The following is a 25,277-nucleotide window of genomic DNA, read 5'->3' as shown; positions in this document are numbered from 1 at the left end:
GTAATCCAGCTCTAGTGAGCCCCGAATATTATTAAATTCTGGTCACCGAGAAGAGTAAGAATAATATCGCTGTGCATCTCCACGAGACAGCCCACGTGACTCGACTTCGGAGAAGTCTCGGTGCCCAGAAGATGAGGTCGTCATTCATTTTGATAGACGCCTAAGAACTCCGATAATGACACCAGCTGTGGGGGTGGGATTGTCTTGGAAACCTCCAGACGCGTAGTTCATCCCCTCGGGAAAATCGGTTCTCTCGATGAACGCATGCGGAGAGTTCTTTTTTTCAGGTTTATGTTTATCTAGGCAAGCAAAGCCCGCCTGGTTGGCAAATTGGGACAACCGAAGCGGGATCCCTCGGATGGAAACCGAGTGACGTATCGCTAAGGATGATTCGGATTGAGGAGGTTTTTTCTCTCGCTTTCTGCATCTTCCGGATGCGACAACTCACTGGCAGATTGCTAGGCGTGGCGGTTGTCCCAATGACTAACTAATTAGTTAATTAGTTAGTGGAAACACCAGTCAGCGTTCCTAAGTGGAAGGAGAACAGCAATCGATATAACTATCACGACAATTCTTTGAGCGATCGAAGACGCTCAACGGCTCTGTTCAATTCTAGATCCGAGGGGTGGCTTCCACGTCCTATGATCCCTACCTGCATCACAGGCGTCATCGAGCCACCAACAGAAAATTTAGAAGTGAGATTGACCGTGCAGCAAACGATCTTTTTCTCTGCCATAGATACTGATTCGGGCAAAAGAAGAGGATATTCCCGGCTGTGCACGTGGCTTGATTCGGTAAGACTGGGAGCCAATAGTCCTACCGGTTGTGTCTGCGACTCTGGGAGGAAGAAACAATCTTCATATACCAATGCGCCTCTTATTTGCAGCTCCCCACTAGAAGTTCGGTTCTATCACAAGATCGCTGCCCGTGCGAGCTGTCTAGCCCGCTGACCCGCCCGATCCCCCGGAACTTCACGGCCCGGAAAGGGGCTACAAATTACAAAAGGCTGAGAGGGCTCCATGGCGCAAGTGCGAGTGCTCTCCGCGTGGATTTGAGCTGTTGCCCGGGGGAGGATTCGCAAGATATATATATATATACATATATATATACATCCTTGCCTGGATCGGAGCAAAGCTTCTTCAGATCTCATCTCGCAGCGTTATTCCCGGTACGACTAAGTCGCGATTCAGGGGTCAGTCAATCACTGCCGCTTTACGCGGCCCCGAAAAACGCCTCAAAATAATAGCCCACATCTGCTAAAAGGCCGAAAACGGATCCGGTTGCGACGCCAACACTACTACCATCATTCCAGCAGCTTTGTCTTGTTTCAGCACCATTATTATACGATCCTATTTTGCTTCTCGAGCGACGTCTGTTGCACCAGCACAGTTCGATATTGTCTGTTTCCTTGCAATCAGAGCACCTATTGGTTTCGGCACCGGCTGGATTTGCGCCAGCCGTGCGAGTTTACGCTGCCACTTTTGGCCCATTGGCCGCTTAATACGATCCTGCTGAAGAGGGGGGAATATGGATCCTTCAGCTAAGAAGGAAGTACTTGGGTCAGATCCAGAAAAGACACAAACGCCAACAGATGGAGTCGATGAAAATACAGTGACTGGAGCTCTGAATGCCCGGCCCGAAAATGGCCCAAACGAAAAAGAGACGGAGAATGAGGCCTCTCCATCCATTCCAGCAACCACTACAATGAGCCAGGATTTTGCAGAGTTGCCACGCCACTTTGGAGTCCCAAGATCGAGACCGCATAGCAACGCCAACAGCATACGCTCCCAAGAAATACGGCCAGCAAGCTCCAACAACCGGCCTATCTATAGTACTGGGAATACTACCGTGGGCTCAACAGGAGGACGGAGCCTTCCGCCATTGAAGCGCAGAGAGACTCGGCTGGCGCAGAAAGAAGCGCACCCGCTGCAGCATCTCGGCATCACCTTGGGTCTACCGATGATTGTTATTTTTGACATTGTGGTGCCGTGCATCATTTATTACACGTGGTACGATAGCCAGAAGGGGCACTGGAAGGATGAGTGTCGCACAAGATTTCCTGGGCAAAACCCTTGCCCCATTGAAAGACCGCAGTTCAACAGAGATATCCTAGGCTCGGCGATTGCATCATTTGGCGTTGGTGAACTATGGATTCTGCTCGCACGCGTATGGCGATTGCTGTTTCATCAAGAGGAATGCGCACCGCTTCTTTCTCGCAGTCGATGGGAATTGGATGCTACGTCGTGGGTATATCTAGTAGCCATGGTGTTGGCGCTGATTCCGTTCGTTATCGGAAGCAGCTTGGTGATACCCAAACTATATCTATACGGACCAAGCTTCATCATGGGGTTCCTTGGCATTCTGATGGTCATCACGGTCGACCTTCCCTGGTGGAACATCCCGATCGGCATCAACTCCCAGCCTCGAGGGTCGGGGCTACGCCCTTTCATCTATTATGCGGCAGAGGACTTCATCGCCGTCGATGGATTGCAAGACCGCGAATTCCGGGTGCGATATAATGATAGATATGAGACTAACAAGATGTTTAGACAGTTCTTTTTTTATCTGACACTATGGTGGCTGCTGGGAGTGTGTGTCTACATTGGTTGCGTGTCGGCGGTCATATGGACCTTGCCGTTTCACTACGCATTTGGATTATCGTTAGGCGTTCTATTTGCGTATATTGTGGTATGGGCGGGTGTGACATATGTTTGGACCAATATAGAGATGAAGAGAGAGCATAGCTTATGAGGAGGGCAAATTCGATGTCTAATAATAATAATATCAGTGAAATTAATCGCCATGTGTAATTCGTCACATTCCGTACGGGGTAGATTGATTGGTTGGCTAGGTATGAATACGCCGACATGTCCGCCTACCAGTAGAAGTATACATAATCGCATTCCCACCGTTGACGACAGGAAACCCCGGATACATTAGCGCTGACAGCGGTTGAGGTCCCAGTCGGCGTTTGATGTCATTCAGCCCCCTCCAGCGGCGCATATGACCAAAAAGAGGTTAAGCGTCGATCAACGCTATCTAGACAGATAAACGCCCCGTATGTACGATGACATATTGTAGACTTCGCCTACTTGAAACACCATGTTTCGAACGAGATGGTAACATGTAGTTTCCCGTGTGCCATTTCTGTTAAATAATTCGGATACATCCACTTATACGCACCTGAAGGCCCACGAGTCTCTTGAACAGAAAAGAATCAATCAACCTACCACGTAGCCTGTTAGTGTCCCGGAAAAGCTGGGTAGGATGGAAGACAGACAGCAAGGGCATGCATTGAGACGGCGACTGTCCCTGCCAGGGTGATCACCCACAGAAGTGTATTATTCACAGCAATTTATACCTTCCTCGTTGCGAGCTGCATGATGCTCATGACTTACTCCATTTCTATTTGGTGTATGGTACTTGCTAGAATATAGGTATCCCCGAATGTCTTGCTAGGAGATGTTTACATGTCCAAAGAGTTAAACTAGTTAGTACGAGATTTATGTAAAATTGTAATCGCCTCTTGAATCTCTCACCTTTTCCGCGCATGTTCCTAGTGCAGCCCGATCGCGCTCTTGGCGGCAGAAATGGTAAGAATCACCGGAGAAACGGACCACAGAAATGTTTCACCGCCGGTATGATCTGTGAGAGGATTATGAAGGGATATCAGAATCAGTCAGTTTGGTGAATGTTTTCCTCTGCTCTGTAAGCCTCCAGGTAGAGAGGGCTTAGAGACATTGCTCTGCTGAAAACAGCAACATGCAGAGCTCTGCCTTCTCTCTGGTGAGCTTTTCATCGTTTATTGTCCTCCTCCTCGGGATCTCTTTGTATACCCAAGAGCAGGGGTTATCCCAGATTTTCTCAACGCTGTCCCATCGCGCAGGACTCTGTAGGCCGGATTCAGAATCATTACACCCTTTCCTTCCACATACAGCAAGCTGGAACACATGGTTTCATCCACAGCGCGCGGGTCCAGATCCGCCAAGAGAACGACGAAAAGGATGGAATATATTGTACCATCTGGGAGGATATGGGCCGTGGATTGAGAAAGTAGATGGGACTGCTTCTACTATTGGCCAGGGTGACGCAGTCGCACCGCCTGTAGGGTGTGTAGTTGATCAGATACATGTGGTGCGTTCATCTTGCCTGCAACTGAATTGAAGCCCCATATTCTTCTGCCTTGCTCTTATACATAGAGTATTTGCTACAGTCCGTTGCAGGTGATTCATGCTTTCTCCGAGATGTCATTACTCATTCCGTGGCATTCTCTAACCTAAATCCAGATGTCCCGTCATACTGAACGTTATCCGACTAAATCAGTGGGAGACCGTACGTTCCAAAACCTTCAGTTCGTCATGTACGAATTGAAGTTGATCCCCTCCCGCGCCCGACCTTGTAACAAGCTTGAAACTTACTTTTCTCCTCTCAAGGGCATCTGGACCTTCTGTCCCGGATCAAAGAAGCGAGCGTTGCCCTGAATGGCTCCCTTGCATTTGTCAATAACTGGACTTATTTTACAGACGAACCGTCCAAAGACTTGGATCAATTGACCACCACAGGACCGTATGCAGGGACGCTGCAAGCATTCACGGCAGGCGTTCGGTTTCGGACGAGATATGCGAATCTTTTACCAAAGCGCAAAATTCGTCTATGGGCGAGTGATTCTCAGCGGGTAATTGACACTGCACGCTACTTTGCCTCGGGACTTTTGGGTTCCATGTGGGAAAAAGACGGGATAGCAGAGCTGCAGATTATACCGGAGACCTTTGAGCGTCGCGCTGACACGCTCACACCGGGGGATACATGTCTCAAATATCTCGAGGACACGGAGTTAGGTCATGATAATGGTGCTAACATGCAATCACTCTTCCGAGACTCTTATGCCCCTGAGATTGCCGACCGTCTGCAATCGGAAGGCAATGAGGCTTTGGGGCGCTTAACCAATCTTGACATCTTCAGCATGCAGGAAATGTGTGGGTTTGAAACAATAGTGCGTGGGTTCAGCCCTTGGTGCGATGTATTCACTGAGGATGAATGGGACCACTTCGAGTATGCGAGGGATCTGATACACTACTACCGTGCTGGTCCTGGAAACCCCTATGCAGGTGCTATGGGTTGGCTCTGGCTAAACGCTACAGCGGACTTGCTACAGGACGGTCCAGATGCTGGGACAATGTTTCTAAGCTTGTAGGTTTTGAGAACCTCACATATCCAAATTGCAAAAGCTAAACAGCAGGAACTAACATTTTACATTCAACAGTGTACATGATGGTGACATCGCCCCACTGCTTGTCGCTCTGGACATCTTATCCGATCAGGCTTATGATCCTCATCTACCGACGTCGCACATCGCTGCAGACCGTGTCTGGCGCACAGCAGCGGTCCTACCCATGGGTGGCCGGGTCACCTTCGAACGGTTGGTCTGCGGCTCCTCAGCTGAGACTTCCCCATCGAATAACGTCTTCGTCCGGGTCAATATTAACGATGGTATCGTACCTCTTTCAGAATGCAGTTCTGGCCCTGGCTCGAGTTGTCCCCTCATGGAGTTTCTGCATTTCGTGCGCAGGAGGAAGGAGGAGGTCGGCGATTTCGCTGAAGTCTGCGGTCTGGATGGGGATGTTGGGAGGATCACGTTCCTCAGACAGGAACCGCAAGAGATATGACTGCCTATGGATGTAATTGAAATCTAGACATGGTAGGGAAAAGACATGGTACTCAAGAGACACTTAGATCTAATGAAGTTAACTCCCATAAAAGTCAGTAAACCAATGCTCCCCGCATGTCGATAGCATTTGAGTGTCGCTATTTTATATACAGCCTTTTTATGAGATTTATTTGGGCATAGCAGGCACATTTATGAAATAATCCAACCGTGTTAGTTAAATGTTAAATGTGTTTACATACCTGATGTGGAGATGGGGGCAAGGATCTACATCACGTGACGGATATCCAGGCTAATGGGTGTTTATTTCTGTAGACTGTTTCGATCGCCCAGAACCGACTTTAGCTGGTCGCGCATGTTTTCCTTTCACCCTTCATACCTTTTCTTTAGCACTTCCTTTCAGTTCCCCGTTCTTTTCCAGGTCATACCCTGTGTCTAGTTACCCCATCGCATTTGGCCTGGGTGTCGCCATGGAGTATCACTTTGTACCGCCAGAAGAACGAGCGAGAGATGAAAAAGGAAATCTCCTCCCCTGGGGTTATGTCTACAAGGAGTATGTACTTCAGTCCGATGTCACCCCCTCTCCTGCATTATGTTTATCATAGTCAGTGTCATGCGGGTGCTAATATGGAGACTGGCAGCGAATCTCGCAATCCTCGTCGACCGCCAGAAGAGACTGGACCGTTTGGCAAGAGACGCAACGCTCGTTATGACCACGCTCGGTCGCGCACTCGCACTGGAACCCCTGCAAAAAAGGAAAACCCTAATGTCGCAGAGTTCAACCGACTCTTCACTCAACAGCAAGAGGAAGAAAGGGCGCACAGTAGCCTGCCGAAGTCATCATCTGCGTCAAGCCTTGAAGGATCGCGAAAACCGATCGAGAAGGTTGCTACCGAGTGCATACTCTATGGATACCGAAACAAAGATTCGGAGTGGAAGGTGATAGACAAATACGAGCGCATCTCTCAGGGTCTCATCTGCGAGGACTACCCGCGCAGCGATCCTAATGCTCCGAACACGTTCTCTCAGTTGTTGAGTGGTGGTGACGTTGTCATTCGGGCCAATCTTTCTGCGGATGCTAATCGCAAATCGAAGAGATATGCCGGAGGTTACCACTGGATAAAGGTCACCTTTGACTCCACGATAGCCGCTGACCGCGCGTGCTATTTTTCGCCGCAAGAAATCGACGGCCATCTTGTTTTCTGTGAGCCCTACCATGGCCAAGGTCCGCTTGAAGATGCCCCGATCCCAAAGGGGTCTGCAGCTGCTAGTCGGTCGAAGTCCAAGGCTCATCACACCCTTACGCCTTCCTATTCTACATCCTTCCTACAACACACTGAACCGGAGAGATCTACCCTCCCACGGTCATTCACCGTCGGCAATCTCGCGAACGTGGCCGGTGCGGGGGACGACGAAGGTGATTCGCAACTGTCCACTGCGACAGCGAGCTCAGCTACGGCCACGGCAATTGAACAGGTTACAGGTGCTCGTCAACGCCAAAACGTAGAGACGAAGCCTGAGTCCGAATTCATGACGCATCTTCCAAACGTCCGACGCGCGACCCTCCGTCCTATCACCGAAGCACTACCTCCTCAGCCAACTGTTAGTGAGCGAGTGTTGCGTTCTATCCCGATACTGAGCTGGTTTACTGGTGATATTGTGGGCGATGGACCTCAGCTACGCGAAGATGGAACTTTCGACTATGAAAAATCGAATCTCTATTGGCGCCTATGGTACATGGTCGACATGATATTCGGTACTGATATTTGTGGCCTCAAGGAAGAATCGTGAGAGCCTAGCTGCCTCACCTATCATTTCCTGACTGGTCAGCGGCACGGCTTTTCTCGAACATGGACACTTGGAAGTGTCATTGAGATCACAACAGATTACCCAGTGTTGATAGACAGCCTTGGCAAGGAATATCTGTGTGGATGTTCCAGATGCGGTGGACGAGTTCCTATAGAGGGACTTACAGATGTCATCGCAGCTTCATGGCTTCCACGCTCGGGAGATTCCAACTGCAGCCAGAACTCTAAGAATGCACATTCATGCGTACAGGAGTTGGGATTGGCTCGAAAAATGTGTGCTCTGCAATTGTATGTTGCGTTAGAGCTCCGAGACGATGATTCTTGCTAATGACTACGGCAAGTTCGACGTTCCGTTTGTTGGTGCATGGTTGCCTCATCCAAAGAAAAGTTTATCAACATTACAGCCCAGCATGTATCATGGCGATCTTTCTATTCTTTATTTTGCAGCCTCTATTGCGGGGAGTTTGGCGATAAGCGTACATAAGCCTTGTGGGCGTGTGGTCGTTGGTTTTCCTAGTGTTGGGTTCTGTGTAACGGTGGATTAAGGACCATTCCGTGCAATTGTATGACGCGGCATCCTAATATTTCTTCATTGATTAGAAGAACGGGCCCGATTGCCTCATCGATATCTTTTCATGTTACCCTCAAATTAGTATGAGAGATCAGTCATAGGTCCACCTTCATGTTACAACCATATCCTCCTAGGCAAGGATCATAGTCACTGGTCATGCTGATAGGATTTCGCAACTTGAAACAGATTTGGCCAGCAATGATAGCCAATACTAACAAGTGACCAATATTGCAACGTCGGCGTAGTCTGACCCATGAAGATGGGCCAGAAGATATGTTTGATATAGATGGATAGCTCAGATATCGCACAGTCTTGGAGGGACACAGGGTAGATGACCAGTGGAAGGACCTGCAGGCCCAGTCGGATACAATCAACGTCACAAGCATTCTTATTATTTCGTAATGATTGATCAATTCCTTTCAATTCCATCTTTTGCGCCTGCCCCTCTTTTCCCCCACACAGCACAGCTCTGAACCCGTTTACTCAACCTTGCTCTCGAAGTTCTCACCCTCGACCAGGTCGGGGATGTCATCCTCATCATCGTCCTCCTTCTTCTCAGCACCCTCCTTCTTCTGGAGGTTCTGGTAGCTCTCAGCGAGCTTGCGGAGGGATGCGAGGCTGTCGGGGCCGAGCTGGTTGAGGATACCGGGGACGAGCTCGGTCAGTTCCTTCTCCTCACCGTTACCGTAGAGGGCGAATGTGTTGGAGGGGACGGAAGCGTGGACTGAAGAGTGTCATGGATGATTAGCAGACAATTCGCGGTTGTTGAAGAAGTGTACTCTCTCCATCGACATAGGTCGCGCAGAAGACCGACTATCCGGACTCACCTCTAGGAGCAGAGAAGTGGATGACGTTGCCGTCCTCCTTGAACATGTTAACCTCCTCGATAGCCTGGATGGGCTGAACGTTCATCTTCTTCAGGGTGGTCTGGAGCTTCTTGTCGTCGGCGCCGGACGACTTGTGGACTCTCTTGGTCTTGCGGCGGGGGGTACCCTTGCCTCTGTAACGTGGAAATATCCAATGTCAGCCAAACCCGTGTATAACTTTATTCAGTCGAGATGTAAATCGTGCATTGGAGCTGATAGAAACGGGGATGCGATCAAGCCTCGCACACTGGAATATTGGAATGAATTGAATTGTGCTCCAGGACAGTAAAGGCCTTGGGATAGAGATGAAGGGCGAAAGGGGATCCCTTTAATCTTCTCAAAGGGTAAGGTCAAAGAGTATAACGCACCCTAGATTGCAGAGCACATGTTAGCAATCCCATCGTTGCATCGGCAAACTCATAAGGCAGATAGAACAAGGCGAAAGATATTCGACAACCAGAAAAGGGGGCTAGGCTAAGCTTCCCAGCAGCTACTGCTTCCTCCGCACGAAGCCTAACAGCCCAGTTCGAGATTGCGAAATCATGCCGCACACAATCCAACCAACAGAACACACGTACCAATCCGCACGCTCGCCTGGAGTCTAGCCAGCTTTGCCTGATCCATTATGAGATTTTGTTCTCGGGGACACTCGATTCTGTATGAGTTTCGCGCGTGTGGAATTATGTCGCCCGCCGACGATTTCAGTGACCGGGTCTTGTTAGCGAAAAGGCGTCTGGTTAGCTAAGCTCGGTAACGAAGTAGAGTTATTGTAGGTCGCAGCGGGGTTGGGGCTTGGAGACGATTGATCTTCGCTCACCGCGCAAGACAAAGAGGGTCGAGGTCGAGGGCACTCACAAGGAAAGGTCTTCGTAGAGGGGTGATAATGGTTCGTCTCTAGAGAGGTTGGATCGAGCAGAAGACGCAGTGGAGGGAGACGAGCAACATCTTGGGGTTCCGAATTACTTAGCTCGCCGTCGGGCCCAAGCACCAGTTTGTGTGGAGTGCAAAATGAACGGTTCGCCTGGTTCACAGTCCACGTTTCTTACGGACAGCCATGAGGGCCACGTCTACGGGTTATGTCTAACAGGACTACGATATTACAAGGCATGGGGATGCATCAGAGACATCAGGATGGTTTATTCGAGTGTTGTTGTGCGCAGTTCGTGGTGGAAGAAGATGTCGGGAGAGCTTCTGCTCGGCTAAACCCTAACAACGGGTCTGGACTTGGAATGCGGCACGCGAGAGACTATGGAATATTAAATATTAATGTAGCAATTTCTGCAGCGGTTTCTATAACTACTCTCTCTCATTATTATTGTCTGACTTTGACTCTATTTCCACACCGTGGAGGTTTCTACCGTATTATCCAAGGACAAGAAAATCAGAAACAAATGGTATATGTAGTAACTAATCCACAGGTACATACATAAATGTGATTGCATGGCTGGGTAGGGCAATGACTAACTAGTAGTATGTACATACATCCACATCTGCGATACTGCTCCCAGACTACAATACATGAGAGACCAAGGGAAAAGGCCCTCCTGTATATACATATGATGTCGAAATATCCAACGGTATATATGCAATTAATGCACTACGACTTGGACGCCTTCCCAATCGCCTCATCTGTCCACGCCCACAACCTCTTCCCCAGCTCCGCATCGGTCGCATAGCGGTTGTGTTTCTGGACGATTCCCACTGGGGTATAGTACGCACCATTGATCAACGACTCCCGCGAAACGCCCGCCGCCCACAGCTGGTTAAAGGCTCCCGTACGGACGCTGCGCATGGCGAGGCCGCTAAAGGTGGCAATGGCATAGTGCTGCACGGAATTTGAAGCCTTGGCTGTCTCGTACAAGTTGCTCGCAACGGCTCCGGGATGCACGGAGACAGATGTAATCTCGGGATATCGTCTCGCGAGCTCTGCCGCGAAGAGGATGTTAGCGGCCTTGGAGGCACCGTAACGAAGCCAAGTGTTGCTACCCAGGAGCGCAGGTGTCGAGGTCATAACATCAAACCCCGGTGCGGCCTTGTGGGCTACGGAACTCAAGGTAATTACCCTGACATCGGCTGCAGGGCCTACATCCTTTACGGTCCGTAGCAAAGTTGGCAAGAGAAGCTGGGTGAGGAGGAAATGTCCAACATGGTTCGTTCCGAATTGAATCTCAAAGCCGTCTTCCGTGGTGACAGCATCATGCGCCATTATCCCGGCGTTCAAGATGAGGAGGTCCAGGCGATGGCATTCTGCGGTGAATCTTTCCGCAGCAGCATGGATGGATTTGAATGAAGCAAGGTCCAGTGGGACGTATTTGATCTCGACAGGGCTTGACAGCTGCGCTTGGATGTCGGCGATAGCATCGCGGGCCTTGTCCTCGTTCCGCGCACCCAGGTAGATGCAAGCTGGACGATGGCGCGCTAATTGCAAGATCGTTTCCTTACCCAGACCGGCATTACCTATGCGACTGGAGGTTAGCCGCTGAATTCAAATGAAGGTTCGATCCCTGCTCGCATGTAATAGCATATTATTGAGGCACCCACCGCCGGTGACAAACACCACCTGGCCCGTAAGGTCGCGAATGTCCCTCTCCGGCACGAAGGATTCGCCAACGAAGCCAAGCGTAAGCTCACTAAGTGTAGGTCCAACGCTGCTAGCGGTCTCCAGGGGATGGCGGAAACTATCAGCGACAAATCTTCCCATCGCAGCCACATCCTGGAGAATCGGATTCGTAGTTTTCGCTTGTCGGTCTTGACCCTGCTGCGATAGTCGCGAATCGGAGACCATGCCGGCAAAGTGACTCCTTTTTGTCAAAACGAATGCAATTTTAAATACCAAAATGAATACTTAATGCGTGTACGCGCCTTTCCTGGAATATGGGTGAATGCCCGCCCGAAGAAAATAGCCAACAATGAGGCCGTACCGGTCTTCCGCGGTCTTTGGAATCGCCAGGGGCACTAGCTCATGTCGCAGGTCGGCAATCGTTTCGTTACTTGGTAAAAGCGCCGCCTGTTGATAAACTACATCACATCACTTCACCAATTGTGTTGCGCAAAGAGAGGCAGTTATTATCTTCAATGTAGTCATCTGGCCAGAGAAAGCTATATTAATCTAGATAACGAAACTAGCTGGTCGGGTGAGCAGAGACCTGCTACTAAGAGCCTAGGAGTTCTGAAATTATATATAAATAGAGTCAGTATAGCATTGACCTAAACTGATAATATCCACAAAACGCAACAATCATATAACTACAAGACAAGTAGGACAAATAAATATATAGGAATACTGTCGAATCGTAAAGAGCACGGAAGCAGAATCTGAATTGCTTGCTTGACTCTAGGTCTAGGGCGGATTTGATCCCATATTTATCTCTAGCATACAAAGAATCTAGATCCTAGTAATCTAGTAATCTAGTAGTAATCTAGTAGTAATCCAGCATAATCAGGATTCAAAGAATCTGCCACAAACGGATGATTGACAGATCACCTGGCGTTTGCTTTATACGCCGACAAATACTCAGATTTTGCATATGCGTATTGCAACAGCAGCTGCATCGCCTGACCTCTTGATAGTTAACCGCGATCCCCCTTTATACAGACGCGCGTGACTGGTATATCTTAGTTTGCCAATCACAATAATTTAAGAATACTCCTGTCTTCAGATTTCCTCAAAGACCTGCATTATATTATTCCAATCATCTTGTTAGTGATCAAGAAGATACTTATTTTCTTTTCTTTCGTCCGCAATAGCAGACCCAGTAAATTATCTTTGACTCTCAGATAGCTAGAATAGAAAATGCACCTAACTCTACAGATGCTATAATTATCTACTGGAATTATTCTACAGAAATACTCAGGAAGACGCATATGCTTGATGGTTTCCCGACCCCGTAAATTAACTCCGCCAGACACCTTTTCTGCTATATTCACTATCTTTACAGTGACATGGCATCCAAATATCACATTTTTCAATTCGTCGCCATCAATGGTACTGGAAATTAGGGCTCTCTGAACGGCACTCGTGTAATCCGGTTGCATGTGATGAAAAGAGATCACCATCCACGCAAAGCATAGAGCGCCGTGCAGGTATATACATCGATACCTACATCAAAAGGCGTCTGGTGTATAGATCAGCTAGCCGGACAATTAAGATGGAGATAAATCAACTCGAAGTTTCGGATAGGTCACTAGATTGTAATGTTGCGGCCTTATATTCACTCATACATTACTCAACGTGGTTCACCTGTCCATCTCCCCCGTGCCACTATATCTAACATTAGTTTTCGGATAGATGTGGTATATGTCGAGGAAGGCTATGTCTCATTATCTCCTGATGTTCAGGAGCCGTCCCTCCTACGCCTCTATTGGCTACCAGCAGTCATAACTAGCACAATGCTCTTCCATGCCTTATTGTTTGTCTCTTCCGCCGCTGCGAGATACTCTCCCATCGGTGGTTGAGTACAGAGGTTTTCCAGTCTTGAGACAGAACTCCAAGTCTTCTTAATACGGCACTGTGGGATCATTACCCGGATCCGAAAATGGGCGACGTCATAATTGCAGCGATCGCTTCGCTGCCTAACTTTGAGGTAGATATTGGATGTCATTTCTTCTCTTCGTATGAGGCAAGCCGCTAAAGGCTATTGTAGTGTCTACTTAGGAGATATTCCTGCCCTCGATAGCATATACAGGGGCTGCTGAGAATTCAAACTCTTTGCGGAGTTCTGGAAACGTCAGGGATGGCTGGATTGCTTTCCAATTTACCTGACTGTGAGATAACAGCGAGTGATATATGCGGTAGTGGAAGAAAGCAGAGTGATTATTTTGAAGCAGATTTCCTTGGTTCACTGTACTTTAGAACATAGTTTTGACAACCATGGATGCATTAACGTAAGGGTGGACCTCGTATCATTCTCGGAGATTCTGACTTTCACACTAAACCGGCCTGTGCAATTGCCTGAAAACTATCGACTTGCGGTTATTCATTCTATTTAAGTCTATTTTTGAAACACGGGCAGAAAAGAATACCCTAACTGATGGTACGCACTCTATGGGCATTGTGTTTTATTACTGATGAGACAGTGCCATTGTCGTCTGCGCACAACTTCGAAAGAATACCGTATATTGTCAAATGCATCATATCTGTACACAAAAGGCGAAGCCACCCGTGTGACACTGGGCAAGAAGGATATGTCTTTGTACAGCAGCAATTGATAGCCTTGGAAGAGAAATTGCAGAGAACACATCTTCCCTCGGACCGGATGCCTTTATTTCCGGGTTATGGTGCGTTATGGTGGGCGTCACATCTGCGGAAGGCCCGGGTTGAGATATGCTTAGCATGTCTTTCGAGTGTTACAATTGAGGGTAAGGGTGGCACACAGTCGGTATACTAGCTTGCAGCTATGTCTCGGTTGGCTGGGACAAGCAATCAGCGAGGAGTAAAAGGATACCAGAATTTGACTGCGTGAAATAATCCCAGCCTCAGTCCAGATATCAGTGACGATAACAAATATTTGTTGGTATACACAGGGACAGTTGTATCTGCTCTCTCCAGTAAGGGCGTAGGGACGCTGGAATATATGACGCTAAGACCAACGAGGGGGAGATGTATGTATCTCTGAGATAGCGAGGCTGGATAATCCTTTGCTAATTGGCAAGCCATATCTAGGCAACCTCTTATGAGCTCTATGAATTGAGACTTGGAAATAATACCTCGGCTCTGATACAACAAGTCCGGTGATTCCGTCGCTAGGTCTAGCAATGCTCCCGAACGTCGGCGATGACCGAACCCGGCAGTTTCGCCCGCAGGGCATGGAAAACCAGACATAAACGACACAGCGTGTGTGAAGAGGGATTATACGCCTTTAATTATCATTTCCATGTTCTGTGTATAGAGCCTTTTTTATATATAAGAAACCTGCACTCAAAGTAAGGCTTTGCGATCTTGCATCCTTTTTATACGTCTTGATCCTGAGAAATGCTGTACGGTGATGTCCTAGAAGAGATGATGTAATCCATATAATGTCCCTTCTGGACTTCTAACGAACCTTTCCCAGGTCCCATACTTGTGTTCCTGTATATGAAAGTGCTTCCATCTGTAAATAACTGATTATGAGCTCTAAATGTCAAAAGACTAGGTACTTTAAGACCCGTGTCTATATTCGATCTCGGTCAAGAAGATAGAGAAGATAGCTACCCAGTTTATCTCCTCCCTGATCTGATTTATGATGTGATTGACTATGAGCTATGTCATTAGACTTATTGCAAGACTGCAGATAGGAATAGATCCTCAGGAGTGTCTCTGTTTGTTTCTTGTGATTCCCCCATTCGACTTCTTGGCCTTTTGTCCGGGCCCACGGGTAGTTTCTCCACAGATAAAGGACGAGTTAGTAACGGTATACTCTCATGGGTGTACACTACCATCGATTCTGTAGGGTACCGCCACAGCCTTATCTGACAATGTGGAGAAGCAGAAAATAGTTCATCTTAGTTCTTCTTGAAAGCTATGGTTCGTCTCCATTCTGCAGGGTCGCGAACCACGATGATCGGCAATAGCCCCAGCACCGTCGGGACCTGCCAAGCCTTCAGTATCTATTGCAGATCATCTAAAGCAGCAATGTGGACAAGACCTTATATTGCCTTTTCGGGTCCTGCTGATAACCTTCTTGCATATGTTTGGATGACTGTGAATTGTGCCAGGCACATGTCGACCGTTTCTTCCCGGTTCCTGAACAAACTGTGGATACGCCAAGTAGCTGAACCTCCGTATACTTCTTATACATCAAGTTTTGTGTTTAGGGAATAACTAGACAGTTCTTGTCCCAAGAAAGATCTACTACGGCCTTTGAAGTCTATCTTGAGTTATGATTTGGATCTACTGGTAGAGTCCATGGAATCACGGAGTCTCCTCAGAGATTAGACGGTAGAAGAGAGATATAAAAGGCATCTCCATTCCATCATTCTCCCGATCTCTCAGACCATTCATCAGAGACCACAAGAGACTCAAGAAAGATATCTCTTTATACCATACGCCTTCACAGCATTCTTGTTTACCGAAAGAGTATCCTTCAAGATGCAGTTCCGCCTTATGCCCATTGTCTCTCTCCTCAGCGCGATCGCTGCAACCTCTGCCGCGTCGTCTGTGCAAACCAGGGATTCTTGCCCCAACCCTCTTCTCTGCTGTCCTGAACTGAAGACTCCGTTGGACCCGACGGTCGACCCGATCCTGCAGACATTGGGAGTCAATGCCACTGCTATTGTTGGCTCAATTGGGTTGGAATGTAAGTGATTGTGTACTTATTGATTATACATCTCACTATTGTGGCTATACTGACCATTTCTACTCGCAGGCAAGGTATACGATGACTCATGCTCGACTGCTCCCAAGTGCTGCACGGAAGCCTTTTTACTCGTAAGTTCTGCGGAGAAGGACGGCGAGTGGATCCGGTAACTAATGAATATGGTACTTGTTCAGGGAGGAACTGTTGCTCTTGGCTGCAGTTAAACAATGTCGACGATACTGGCAACCGACTTACAATTGAGTTTCGGAACGCGGACAGGACAGATAGTATCACTATACTTCACGTGGGAGTATCAGTGTACGGTATCCATAATTTGTATTTTCTTTGATAATTGGACATTATTTAACTAGTTATCCATTGCATGTTTAATAAGCTGTTAACACAACAAGTTACTGCTCGCCATTATGTACTCCAGGTTAATATACTTCATAATTCGTTGAGCGTATAAATAATAATGATCGGGTACTTTCTACCGCTTCACAGTGACTGGCGGACTCCTGTGAGATGCCATGCTTCGAGAGCTGCAAACGGGATGGAAGAAGACAGTCACGTAGCAGCATCGGGCCAAGTGCCAGTTGCTTGCTTGAAACTAGAGCCGGGAGGATTTGACCTCATATTATTTTCATGTGCCAGACTAAGTACAGTACAGTACAGTACAGTACAGTACAGTACAAGGAACCGTGACGCAAACGGAAGTCAACATGACAGGTGGTCTCGTGCATGTTCTTCTGCGCGTCAAACGAGACCCAAAAAGCTTGAATCCCACGCAGGAATGTTGACTATTATTATGATTGTGATTGTTAATCTGGAGCGGACCAGCCGAGGCCGAATGCGGAGGGCGGATGAATCACGAGACTCGCTCGCGGCGAGTTTTGAGGTCCGTCCTCGGAGGATTTCCGCTGCTTACGTGATGGATCAGCGGGCGGCCATTCGCTGCGGAGAAGAAATGCTCGACTTCTTGGCGTCAAAATCCCCCGTCAAAGAATCAAGGCAAATTCCAGCGAGAGATCTCAGCTCGACTGCGCCTAATCCGGTGGTCGAATCGGAATGAAAGCTAGATAATTTTAGAATTCAGATTCACGTCTATCGAGTATGCAGACCTTAAGTTTAATCTGACAGTCCGCTTCCGAACGAGGCATCTGGAATTGTATACCTAACAGATCATCTGCTGTCCTACCCCGTGTTCTCGGCGCAAGGGCCATGCGAAGGGACAGCCCTAGGGCTGTGTGAGTAATATATATTGCCACTGCGTGAGACTTGTTATCTAATCCGGTGCAACATCGCTACGACTGTGGAGTTTTTGGAAGTAGTAGGACTAACTACTAAGCGCTAAGTATGGGGTCGCCCGTCATCTTTACCAGGGTGCGCCTTGCCTAGAGGAGTAGGTTTCGGCCCTCTCGATCCCGGGGTACAACAATCTTAATCGGCCTCTGCTGCAGTGGAAATTTTCCCACCGTTCCCTCTCTTTCTCCTCCCTTCTCCTCACACGACGCCTCTCCTACTCTCCTCCGGTATGACTGCGTCCATCCACCGTTCAGTGGACTTCGAGGCGGACAAGTCAATGATGCAAAATCAAATGGAAAAGAAGGACGACCAGTCGGTCGCTCCTCCCGTATACGACCAAGAGCTGGGGGAGATCACCGGGCCGGAGAGAGACCTCGTGGAACGCGGCCACAGTAAATTCAACAGACTGGGCTGGAAGCGTCTCACTGTGGTCTTGATTGTCGAGGCTATTGCTCTGGGCAGTTTGTCAATTCCCTCGTCATTTGCGACCCTTGGCATGGTCCCAGGTGTGATCTGCTCGGTCGGTCTCGGTCTGGTCGCTATCTACACCAGTTACGTTGTCGGCCAGGTGAAGCTGAAGTTCCCTGAAGTGCATCATTACCCTGATGCCGGAAGACTGATGTTCGGTCGCATTGGCTATGAGCTGATCTATGGGATGCTCGCGTTGCAACTGGTTTTCCTCGTCGGATCGCACTGTCTTACCGGCACGATTGCTTGGATGAACATCACCAGCAGCGGTGTCTGCTCAGTTGTTTGGGGTGTCGTATCGGCCGTGATTCTGTTCCTCCTAGCCTTGCCTCCTAGTTTCGCGGAGGTGGCCATTCTGGGCTATATCGATTTTGCTTCTATTATCGTTGCCATTGGCATCACCATCATTGGCACCGGCGTTGAGAGTACCAATCAACCGGGTGGTCTCTCAGCGGTTCACTGGACTGCATTCCCAGAAGGAGATGTCTCTTTCTCCGAGGCATTCATTGCCATCTCCAACATTATCTTCGCCTACAGCTTCGCCATGTGCCAGTTTTCCTTCATGGACGAAATGCACACCCCCAAGGACTTTACCAAGTCCATTTGGGCTCTTGGAATCACAGAGATCATTATCTACACCGTGACTGGCGCCCTGGTCTATGCTTTTGTCGGCCAGGATGTCAAGAGTCCAGCACTGCTGTCAGCAGGCCATCTCCTGAGCAAAGTCGCCTTCGGTATCGCCCTTCCCGTCATTTTCATCAGTGGCTCTATCAACGGGACCGTCTTGGGTCGCCTGATCCATGGTCGCGTCTACAAGGATTCTCCCATTCAATTCATCAACACCAAGATGGGATGGATTACGTGGACCGTCCTGATTGCCATCATCACCGTTATCGCATGGGTGATTGCCGAGGTCATTCCATTTTTCTCGGATCTGCTGTCTATCTCGTCAGCACTTTTCATTTCCGGCTTCTCGTTCTACTTCCCCGCATTGATGTGGTTCATGCTCATCTGCCAGGGCAAGTGGTATTCTTCGAAGAAGAACTTGGCGCTTTCGTTCTTGAACGGTATATGTTTTATTATCGGCCTGGTTACGTTGGTAGGCGGTACTTACTCCAGCGTTGATGATATTGTAAGTTCCCTTTATTTTGTGAGCTGCCCTTCGACGACTCATTGGCTAACAACCATCTCTTGCAGATCCTAAAGTATAGAAACGGCACAGTCAGGGGCGTTTTTACCTGCGCGCAACCATCCTAAGCAGGATGTTGGTGAGTGGGGAAGGCTGCGCAGCTCGAAATTTCCTTGCATCTTATACAGGGCACTTCTACTGCGTAAGTCCCGGAAATGGTCTGCATATCAATTTACGGAGTCGGTTAAAATCACTCGAAACCTTAATGGTTTTAAGACGTCAGGGGCCTGGGGCCTGAGAACATGTACATATATATAGAAGTATGCGGTAAAGAAATAGAGAAACCATTCTATTCCAGCATTGCTCATTCCAATGACAGGAAGCGAGGTTACGGACCCTGTGGCTCCAAAAAGTCTTTCATCATCATCCGGGTCGCATCAAAACCAAAACAGTCGACATTACCCAATATGTAGTGATACATCAGCGGATATCTAGTTATTGTCACACCACCGAAGGGAATTCTCCGCTTTATGCTTTTGCGGCTATGACTGCCACGGACGTTTACCCGCCAATTGTCTGGAGTGCGAGCAGAATCCACTTTTGCCAACGTTTCATCCAATCATTCGATAACCGAAGTCCAGTACTCGAATATTGTGTGATACTTGTTTAGGACCATGGATAGAATAATGCAAATCACAAGGATAATCTTACCTATCTCGTTGCGACTGACATATCTATTTGAGGTCCCTACAGTATGATTTTTGTTAGCATTGGATCTTTTCGAGAAATGGGCTGGGCGAATTTTTCCTTGTCTAGAGGTGAAACTTTTGCTCCATCTTTTGTGATATGCTGCTAGTAGATAGTAGTTTTAGTGTAAAGCTGGAGTCGTCGTCACGCAGAGGATGATCTGAACAGGTTTTAATAAGTTTGAATATGACCTTCTCTGCATCTGCTTACTTTGACTAATTGTAAAAATACACCTAAAAGCTCGGTGGCTGGAACATCACAGTGGGTCAGCGAGCTACTTGCATCGCCGTGGCTGATACAAGAATAAGATAGTGCTCTGATAGAAAAGACAAAAGGAATCGGGTTAGGGACCTCCAATGAATCAATAACTTAGGCTAGCAGTCTTTCCCTCGACAGCAATATAGCCGTATCGCAAGTCGCGCCATCAATGAAGTCATTCATAATGACGATGTTCTTGTCCGCCTTTAATCTATCAAGTGCGTTCTGACGAATCCAAGGAAGTGTGTGCATGTCTATTGCCGCCTTGGTGGACGCAAGGCATGAGGTCGCGGCGTGTGCCGCTAGCACACTATGCACAAACACTTCCTTGATTGATTGCGACGTAGCCTGACACTGCAGGATAGTCAGATCTGTGCTCTCCTGTCCCTCAGTGGTCATCTCTTCGAAGCGCTTAAGGATCGAATCTGCATGAAGTGTCGCGTAGGCTTCAGCTGTCCAGCTGTCGTATTTTTCGGCTTCGATCACGCAAATCAGGCGTCTCCCATCATGGCGTAATATATCAATTGGCTGTCGGAAACATTCGCTATCTCCCCAGGTCAGTCGTTCGTTGCGTGCCTGTGCGCAAGCGTTGGTGAGCGCGGCTGCAATCTCGTCCTCCGTGGGCTTCTGGCACTCCTTGAGTAGGTTATCCGACCTAATATGGATGACCGCTATCTCGGTAGGGTGTTCATCTAGAAAAGTAACCAGCTGGTCAAGAAACTCGTCGAATGCCAACCCGGGTATGCACGCATGCTGAAAATAGAATTTATCTGGTAGGACCGAGAGCTTCTGGAACATCGGCAACAACTTGGCTGGACGGAATTCGAAATAACGTGCCCCTAGGGCCAGCATAATCGAAATCTCTTTCTTCTGCGTAATAGACACTCCATAGACTATGTCTGGCAATTTAGCTAGGAGAAGATGGTCTGGCAGGTGATCAAAGTGTTGTAGAGACGGTGTGATTTCGCGCAATTCGTGCACCATGTCGTGATCTAAGTGCTTGAAGATAATATCACAGGACTGCATACTATTCATGCCATTGTCATGTGGAGCTGCAAGCACAAACCGCGAGAATGGTTTCTGCGCCTCGATAGACCCTGGTGGCGCAACTGCTCCCATCCAGGCCCTGTTGGAAGCCGGACAAATGGTTACATAGCATTGGTCGCGATTGGTCAATCCGAATTCTCCATGGCCTGCACTATAAAATCCATATGTAATAATGGCATTGTTTGTTACGATAGCCTTGCAGGCGGCGGTCGCGGTCATCGTGCCTCCTTCCACTTTTCCAGTGAGACTGTTGATGTCGCAGTATGAGCTCCCGATAAGGACGGGGGCATCGGCGTCCCTGGCATGATAGAAAACCTCCCACTTGAACCGTCCCACAAAGTTTTCCAGTCCAGGAATATTGGACGATTCAACCTCGAGATTTTCTGCTGTAAAGTTATCTGCAGGTGTTCTTTGAACATGTTGTTTTGGCGCCGTGAACTCAACCACATATCCCTCGACGGATATATAGCTGTAAACCGTGATTCCTTTGCTAGGCATACCGGTTGTTTATATCCACAGTGTATTCCTGTATATACTGTAAGAAAGTTCAAAGAAAGGAATAATAGCATGCCAAGAAGGTAATATAACGTTGATGGTGTTAGCATCAAGGAGGGGGGCAAAAGGGGAACTTGTCACTCTAGTCTTGATAGAGCATGGTTTCAAACTCCATGGTCCAGGGACCAGAGGTAAACTAATCGACATTAATATCGCGCTTAATTATTATAACTACTCCGTACTCCGTATCTACTGGCTGGGGGAATGTGTGCACTGTACTATTTCATTAACGGTCTAAGGCGCCGCGTGGCCGGGGACAAGCGTGACGATCTATGCTCGAATCGGCTAAGCGGCTTAAGCACTGTCATGTTCAAATTCTTATACCAGCATGTACCTTATCTCAGCAAGCTCAGACCCTCTAGCAAGGTGCCCCCCCTGCGGGTGGGCTTTTCGCTGCAATGGCCTGTATAATAGGGATGGCATTTGAATTTCAAAGTTTCAGAAATTTCATAAAATTTGGGGGTCCGAATTTCACGAGATAAAATATCTGAAATTTTGAAATATACTAATAAATTAGTATGGTAATCCCGACCCACCCGATATTTTTACCCCCTAATTAATAAGCAGTAAAAAATTAAAATAATCTAAATTAGAAGCTATTTAACTCCAAATAATATTGTATTTTATAGCTAGCGAAGGTATTAAATCTCCTAGATCCTAGTACTAACTATTTAGCTATAAATAATTTTATAGCTGATAGGGGTTCTTTAGCGGCTTTGCCTAAGAATTCCTATATAAGATAGGCCTTCTCTATTTCTTTATCTTTTAAATCTAATAGTTCGGCTTTAATATCCCTTTTATTAAGGCATTCTGCGCCTCTATTTATCTCCTATAATACACGCGAGTTTATATAGATATAGATAAGCTTATCTATATGCTTAGGTTTAAGCCTATTATAGATCTTTATATACTGAAGGTTTATAGTTAAAAAGGAATATTTAGAGGTAATAGAATTAGTAATAGTTTTAAGCAGTTATATAGCGAAGTTTATAAGATTTAGTATTACCCTAATCTAATAAAATATATAGGTTAGTAGGTTATAAAAGCAGTAGGATAAAGGCTATATTATTATTCTCTAAAAGGCTTTTATATTAGATTACTGCTAGCAGATTACTCTATTATAAAAAGCTTTAGTTTACCCCTTAAAGCAATAAAAATTAAGCACTGTTTATTTGCCGGTATACTGCTAGATTACTTAATAAATAGCCTTATTTTATTCTTTATAGCTCTTATAATAAGTCTTAGGGTATAGGTAATAAGCAGCCTAGTAAAGCCCTATAAGCTAATTATTTAAATAGGCGCTCTATTTAATATTTAAGTAGAAAGCAATTTTATTAGTAAAGGATTTTAAAGGTTTTATTATAGTGGGGAGGATTAGTATAAAGAATGTAATTAGTTAAGAGGTTATATGCTTTTATTTAAAGTCTTTAAAAAGTCTATAAATAAAGCAGAAGAAAGGAGATAATATCTTTTAGTTATTTAGAATAAAATAATTAGCTTTTTCTTTTTATTATTGTTCAATATTAGTTTAGTATTAGATTATTATTAGTTTACTATATTAGTCTATAATTAAAGCTTTTCTTTTAGCTTTACTCTAAGCTCCAAAGCTAAATATCTTTCTTTTTTTTCTTAATACTTACTTGCTTAAAGACTTTATATTAAGTCTTAATATATTTTTCTATAATAAAATAGAGCTAAATATAGGGAGATATTAAAATATTAAGTAGAAATAAAGGAGAAAAGAGAATTAAAAGCTAAGGTTAAGGCTAAAGTTAAAAAAAAGAGTAAAAAGTAGTAAAAAGATAAATAAAATAGCTGAAGAAGATTACTATTATAAATAAAAAAAAATAAATATATCTTTTAGATTAGTAAAGATAGTAAATATAATATAAGGTAAAAATATATATTAATAATAAGAGAAAGGAAGGACTGCTAAATATAAGGAAGAGCTTAATAAATATAAAAGAGAAGCAGAAATTTAAAAAGAATAAAAAATTATTAAGTAAGAACTATTTATTAAAAAATAAAAGAATTTTTTACTATTATCTTTATTACTATTCTTTTAAAAAAATATAGAGAAAAGTATTAATCTTTTTAGCGCTAATTAAAATAGAAAGATTCCTAGTTTTTTAATATTACTAAGTCTAAAGATATAAATAGCTTAGGTATTTAAAAATATAAGACTATTAATAATATAGCTAATCTAGGTTATATTAGCTCTGCAGATACTAATATCTAGAAATTTTAGGGTATTATATTTTAAAGGAGATAATATTATTTATTATTTAAGGCTTTTTAAGAGGCTATATAAGGCGAATTAATTCTTAAAAAAAAAAAAAACTAAATAGTTTATAGACTATTATAGCCTATTGGTATTATTATAAATAAATACTTAATCTAAATATAAAAAAAAGAACTATTTAAAACTGGCAGAAGCAATTAAATAAGAGTATATTTATTATAATAAGCACTAAAGGAAATATAATATTTAATAGCTAGAAAAGTTTAAAAATATAAAATATAATAGCTCTGAGGATTTAAGGAAGTATAATTAAGAATATTAAGCTATATTAGAAGTGCTGGTAATTTTAGATAAATTAAGCTAATACTTATAAAAAGTTTAATATCTTTAAAGACTTTTAGAGGAGCTTAAGTAATAAATAGTTTAAGAGTTAAATATAGACTATTATACTCTGTCTATTATTAAATATATTAATTTTTATAAGGAAGTAGTAGATAAAATAAGAATAATTAAAACCCTTTACTATCTTAACAGTAATAAACTAGAGAAAGATTAAAATATAGCGGCTTTAATAAAGGAGAAAATAATTAAAAAAGATAAAATATAATTTTTTATTAAACTTAATAAAACTTATTTAAATAAGAATAAGAATAGGACTAAATAATAAAATACTAAAATAAAGTTAATAAAATAGTTATAGATTAATTAGTTAATAAAAGAGTTTAAGAAGTTAAAACTATATAGTATATAGTATATAGGGAGGCCTAATAATAATATACCTAATATTAGCTTAAATATATAAGTTAAGGCACTTTTAAGATTTAACCCAATTAGAAGATCTAGAATACCTCTAAATTTATATAACTTCTGCTAGGCTCCTGATTATATTTAATCTTATTATTTAGATTTAAAAAGCCTCTTAAATTAAAAGCTTATCTATTAGGGAGAAGATTATAAACTTTATTTTAAGCTAAAAAGATAGAATAGAGAAGTTATTTATTTTATATAAGGGAATATATTATAAAAGGAGATTATTAAATAAAGACTAAAGGAAGAATAAAAGAATATTAGCTTAATTAAATATAATATTTAGTTAATTATGCTGGGATAGCCTAGGGATAATTTAAGCTCTAAAGAAGAAGCTGGGGATATTATAAAAAATTATTACTCTATTAATATAATAGGATTAAATAAGCCCTAAGGAGTAAAAAAAAGGTAAAATAAGATTAAATAATTATATAAAAAAAAGCTATAGAAAGTAATTAAATAAAAATAGAGATTTCTTTTAATTAAGATAAACTAATTTAATAATTATTAGCCTTTAAGTATAATTAAGAAAATA

At 45.0% G+C, this 25,277-nt stretch overlaps 7 protein-coding genes across 7 annotated transcripts; 4 read left to right on the top strand and 3 right to left on the bottom strand.

Moving 5' to 3' along the window:
- Positions 1-1,238: 1,238 nt before the first annotated feature.
- On the top strand, positions 1,239-2,799 carry C8Q69DRAFT_191837 (hypothetical protein). Its single transcript, XM_028625978.1, has one exon. It carries the CDS (start codon positions 1,528-1,530, stop codon positions 2,749-2,751), a length of 1,224 nt encoding a protein of 407 aa, XP_028480910.1. The 5' UTR covers positions 1,239-1,527; the 3' UTR covers positions 2,752-2,799.
- A 963-nt stretch (positions 2,800-3,762) lies between these two features.
- Positions 3,763-7,856, top strand: C8Q69DRAFT_494160 (histidine phosphatase superfamily; the record flags this gene model as incomplete). The annotated part of the gene is made up of 8 exons (XM_028632201.1): positions 3,763-3,892; positions 3,938-4,134; positions 4,287-4,332; positions 4,434-5,190; positions 5,264-5,621; positions 6,142-6,218; positions 6,307-7,761; positions 7,815-7,856. The coding sequence occupies 7 exons, from the start codon at positions 3,763-3,765 to the stop codon at positions 7,454-7,456; spliced, it is 2,715 nt and encodes a 904-aa protein (XP_028480909.1). The 3' UTR covers positions 7,457-7,761; positions 7,815-7,856.
- Positions 7,857-8,523: 667 nt separating this feature from the next.
- On the bottom strand, positions 8,524-9,534 carry C8Q69DRAFT_511112 (putative nascent polypeptide-associated complex subunit beta; the record flags this gene model as incomplete). The annotated part of the gene is made up of 3 exons (XM_028633247.1): positions 8,524-8,768; positions 8,872-9,044; positions 9,485-9,534. 3 exons carry the CDS (start codon positions 9,532-9,534, stop codon positions 8,524-8,526), a joined length of 468 nt encoding a protein of 155 aa, XP_028480908.1.
- Positions 9,535-10,507: 973 nt separating this feature from the next.
- On the bottom strand, positions 10,508-11,611 carry C8Q69DRAFT_489204 (putative short-chain dehydrogenase/reductase family protein; the record flags this gene model as incomplete). Its single annotated transcript, XM_028632101.1, has 2 exons — positions 10,508-11,367; positions 11,452-11,611. 2 exons carry the CDS (start codon positions 11,609-11,611, stop codon positions 10,508-10,510), a joined length of 1,020 nt encoding a protein of 339 aa, XP_028480907.1.
- A 4,132-nt stretch (positions 11,612-15,743) lies between these two features.
- On the top strand, positions 15,744-16,563 carry C8Q69DRAFT_483376 (hypothetical protein; the record flags this gene model as incomplete). The annotated part of the gene is made up of 2 exons (XM_028631712.1): positions 15,744-16,393; positions 16,440-16,563. A coding segment is annotated over exon 1 (212 nt), but the record flags the coding sequence as incomplete, so codon positions are not given.
- A 924-nt stretch (positions 16,564-17,487) lies between these two features.
- On the top strand, positions 17,488-19,301 carry C8Q69DRAFT_191698 (putative amino acid transporter). The gene is made up of 2 exons (XM_028625977.1): positions 17,488-19,089; positions 19,155-19,301. The coding sequence occupies exons 1-2, from the start codon at positions 17,719-17,721 to the stop codon at positions 19,212-19,214; spliced, it is 1,431 nt and encodes a 476-aa protein (XP_028480905.1). The 5' UTR covers positions 17,488-17,718; the 3' UTR covers positions 19,215-19,301.
- A 718-nt stretch (positions 19,302-20,019) lies between these two features.
- Positions 20,020-21,750, bottom strand: C8Q69DRAFT_483362 (hypothetical protein). Its single transcript, XM_028631711.1, has one exon. It carries the CDS (start codon positions 21,634-21,636, stop codon positions 20,203-20,205), a length of 1,434 nt encoding a protein of 477 aa, XP_028480904.1. The 5' UTR covers positions 21,637-21,750; the 3' UTR covers positions 20,020-20,202.
- Between the last annotated feature and the right edge of the window lie 3,527 nt (positions 21,751-25,277).

This window comes from Paecilomyces variotii, assembly GCF_004022145.1.
Source record: "Paecilomyces variotii strain CBS 101075 chromosome Unknown C8Q69scaffold_23, whole genome shotgun sequence".
NCBI lineage: Eukaryota > Fungi > Ascomycota > Eurotiomycetes > Eurotiales > Thermoascaceae > Paecilomyces > Paecilomyces variotii.
The sequence above is the reverse complement of the archived record's forward strand: the minus strand, read 5'-3'. Positions and strand labels throughout refer to the sequence as shown.

Coding starts and splice junctions, on each gene's coding strand:
- C8Q69DRAFT_191837 (XM_028625978.1), top strand. CDS start 1,528: ATGGATCCTTCAGCTAAGAAGGAAGTACTTGGGTCAGATCCAGAAAAG.
- C8Q69DRAFT_191698 (XM_028625977.1), top strand. CDS start 17,719: ATGACTGCGTCCATCCACCGTTCAGTGGACTTCGAGGCGGACAAGTCA. Junction 19,090..19,154: donor ACTCCAGCGTTGATGATATT/GTAAGTTCCCTT, acceptor CATCTCTTGCAG/ATCCTAAAGTATAGAAACGG.
- C8Q69DRAFT_483362 (XM_028631711.1), bottom strand. CDS start 21,636: ATGCCTAGCAAAGGAATCACGGTTTACAGCTATATATCCGTCGAGGGA.